This window comes from Mandrillus leucophaeus, unplaced genomic scaffold (genome assembly GCF_000951045.1).
Source record: "Mandrillus leucophaeus isolate KB7577 unplaced genomic scaffold, Mleu.le_1.0 Scaffold66, whole genome shotgun sequence".
Taxonomy (NCBI): Eukaryota; Metazoa; Chordata; class Mammalia; order Primates; family Cercopithecidae; genus Mandrillus; species Mandrillus leucophaeus.
The window spans coordinates 5,823,044-5,825,296 of NW_012107141.1; the positions used below are offsets into that span (position 1 = coordinate 5,823,044).

The 2,253-nt window shown below is 41.8% G+C and overlaps 1 protein-coding gene across 1 annotated transcript in view; it reads right to left on the bottom strand.

Moving 5' to 3' along the window:
- Window positions 1–601: 601 nt before the first annotated feature.
- Window positions 602–2,253, bottom strand: part of AGBL2 (ATP/GTP binding protein-like 2) — a 72,406-nt gene continuing 70,754 nt past the window's right edge. The window contains 1 exon segment of the mRNA XM_012001457.1: window positions 602–1,362. Coding sequence (XP_011856847.1) covers window positions 1,189–1,362 — 174 coding nt within the window. The 3' untranslated portion in view covers window positions 602–1,188.

Below are 2,253 nucleotides of genomic sequence, written 5' to 3' on the forward strand. Positions count from 1 at the left end.
AAAAAAAAAAAACAACAACAAAAACCACAAAAATTAGCCGGGTGTGGCGGTGGCACCTGTAATCCCAGCTACTCAGGAGGCTGAGGCAGGAGAATCGCTTGAACTAGGGAGGCGAAGGTTGCAGTGAGCCAAGACTGCTCCACTGCACTCTAACCTGGGTGACAGAGCAAGACTCCATCTCGAAAAAAAAAAAGAGCATCTAGGAATTCTCTGTACTCGCTCCTCAATTTCTCTGTAAATCTAACTGTTTTAAAATATTTTAAAAATACTCCTACACTGGGATTGCAATAAAATTTGTGTTGTCACGTGGTTCTAATCACTAGTAATCCAGGTAGTGATGGTGGCTGAAAGTTTAAAAGTGATAATGAAAAATGTGCTAGAGAACTTTCAATCCCATGTGATAGAAAAAAAGTAGTCAAAATAGGGCTCCTAGCATGAGCTGGAGTGACCCCCCTTTAAATGACTCCAGCGTGTTGACATGACAGGCTGCAGCTGGCCGACTTTGCTTGGTGCTCAGGAGAGGCTATTGGAAAGAAAAGGCGGATAAAAAATATCTGTTCACATAAAATTATGCAGTTAACCAATCAAAGGAAACAACTGGTTAGAGAGAAAGAATTTTAATCATCAGGCTAAGAAATTTACAAAACCTCATTGAACATAAGATACACAACATTAAATTCTGGGTAATACATGCATGCATTGTTACTTCTATGTGGGAATGCCTCATTCTGAGCAAACCTGACATATAGCAGTAGGACTGACTGTCACTGGAAAGCTTTGACACAACACTTTTTTTTATATAGAACATTCCCAAAATGTGTTTAACATAGAGTTTCATTTTTCAAAATTGATTTGCACATAATTTTAGAGAGAATTATCTATTGGTTAAAATGAGGTATATCTGTGCTGCCATGAAGTGTGCCATGAGAACACACTTCAGTTTCTCTAAAGCATTTTTATATATCATAATAAAATTTCATTTTATGAAAAAGTAGTTGAATTCATGAGATATGCATCTTGACCACATGCCCACAGTGTAAGTACCAAGTGTAAGGTCAGTGCATGATGAGTGCACAACACAGTATACCACGAGTAAATGCAGTTCCCAGTCATACATCTCCCCCATTACAAAATGTGTCTAATCTCAAAATCCCTGACAAAGTCGTTGTGTGCACAGCCCAGGCTCACCTACGGGTATGTGTATATGTGCAAGGATGGGTGTGCCGCCATGGCAGCACAGTCTCTCCTTGTGGCAGGATATCTGCTCCGAGGCCAGTTTGGCTTCATACCTGGAGCTGGCTCTTGGCTGGAGTTTATGGTTCTCTTTGGAGAGCATGATACTGTAAAGCCTGGCTTCTTATTCTGTGCAAATAAGATTTTTAAAAGTTGAATTCAATTTATTTTGCCATTTCTAAGGATGTAGTTAGGGTTGGGGTTGGCTTTACAAGGAGTTAGTGAGAAGTATTTGCATTTCTTCCCCGAATATAAAAGTAGTTGACACTGTTATAGAACAGAGGTGAATTGAGCCTTTGTCCTGGTCCCTCAGCCAAATCAAGGTCAACATCAGAAACATTTTTTTTTGAGATGGAGTCTTGCTCTGTTGCTCAGGCTGGAGTGCAGTGGCACAATCTCAGCTCACTGCAACCTCTGCCTCCTGGGCTCAAGCAATTCTCCTGCCTCAGCCTTCTGAGTAGCTGGGACTACAGGCATGCACCACCACACCCGGCTATTTTTGTTTTTTAGTAGAGATGGGGTTTCGTCATTTTGCCCAGGCTGGTCTCAAACTCCTGACCTCAAGTGATCCTCTTGCCTTGGCCTCCCAAAGTGCTGGGGTTACAGGTGTGAGCCACTGGGCCTGGTCACCCAAAATGTTGGGATTACAGGCGTGAGCCACCACACCAGCCAACATGGGCAACATTTTAATTGCCCCAAAAAGCAGAAGGACTGCATTTTATAAGCTGTCAAGAAACATTAAACAAAAAAAAGAGAAAAACAATCTATCAAGGTGGCAGATTGCCTCATTTTTTTAATTATGTTTATCTGACACGTTATAGAAGTTAAATACTCACATCTCTGTTACACAAAATCACACTATAAATTTTAAGAAAATATGAGGTGAGGGCCGGGTGCGGTGGCTCAAGCCTATAATCCTAGCACTTCGGGAGGCCGAGACGGGTGGATCACGAGGTCAGGAGATTGAGACCATCCTGGCGAACACGGTGAAACCCCGTCTCTACTAAAAAATACAAAAAA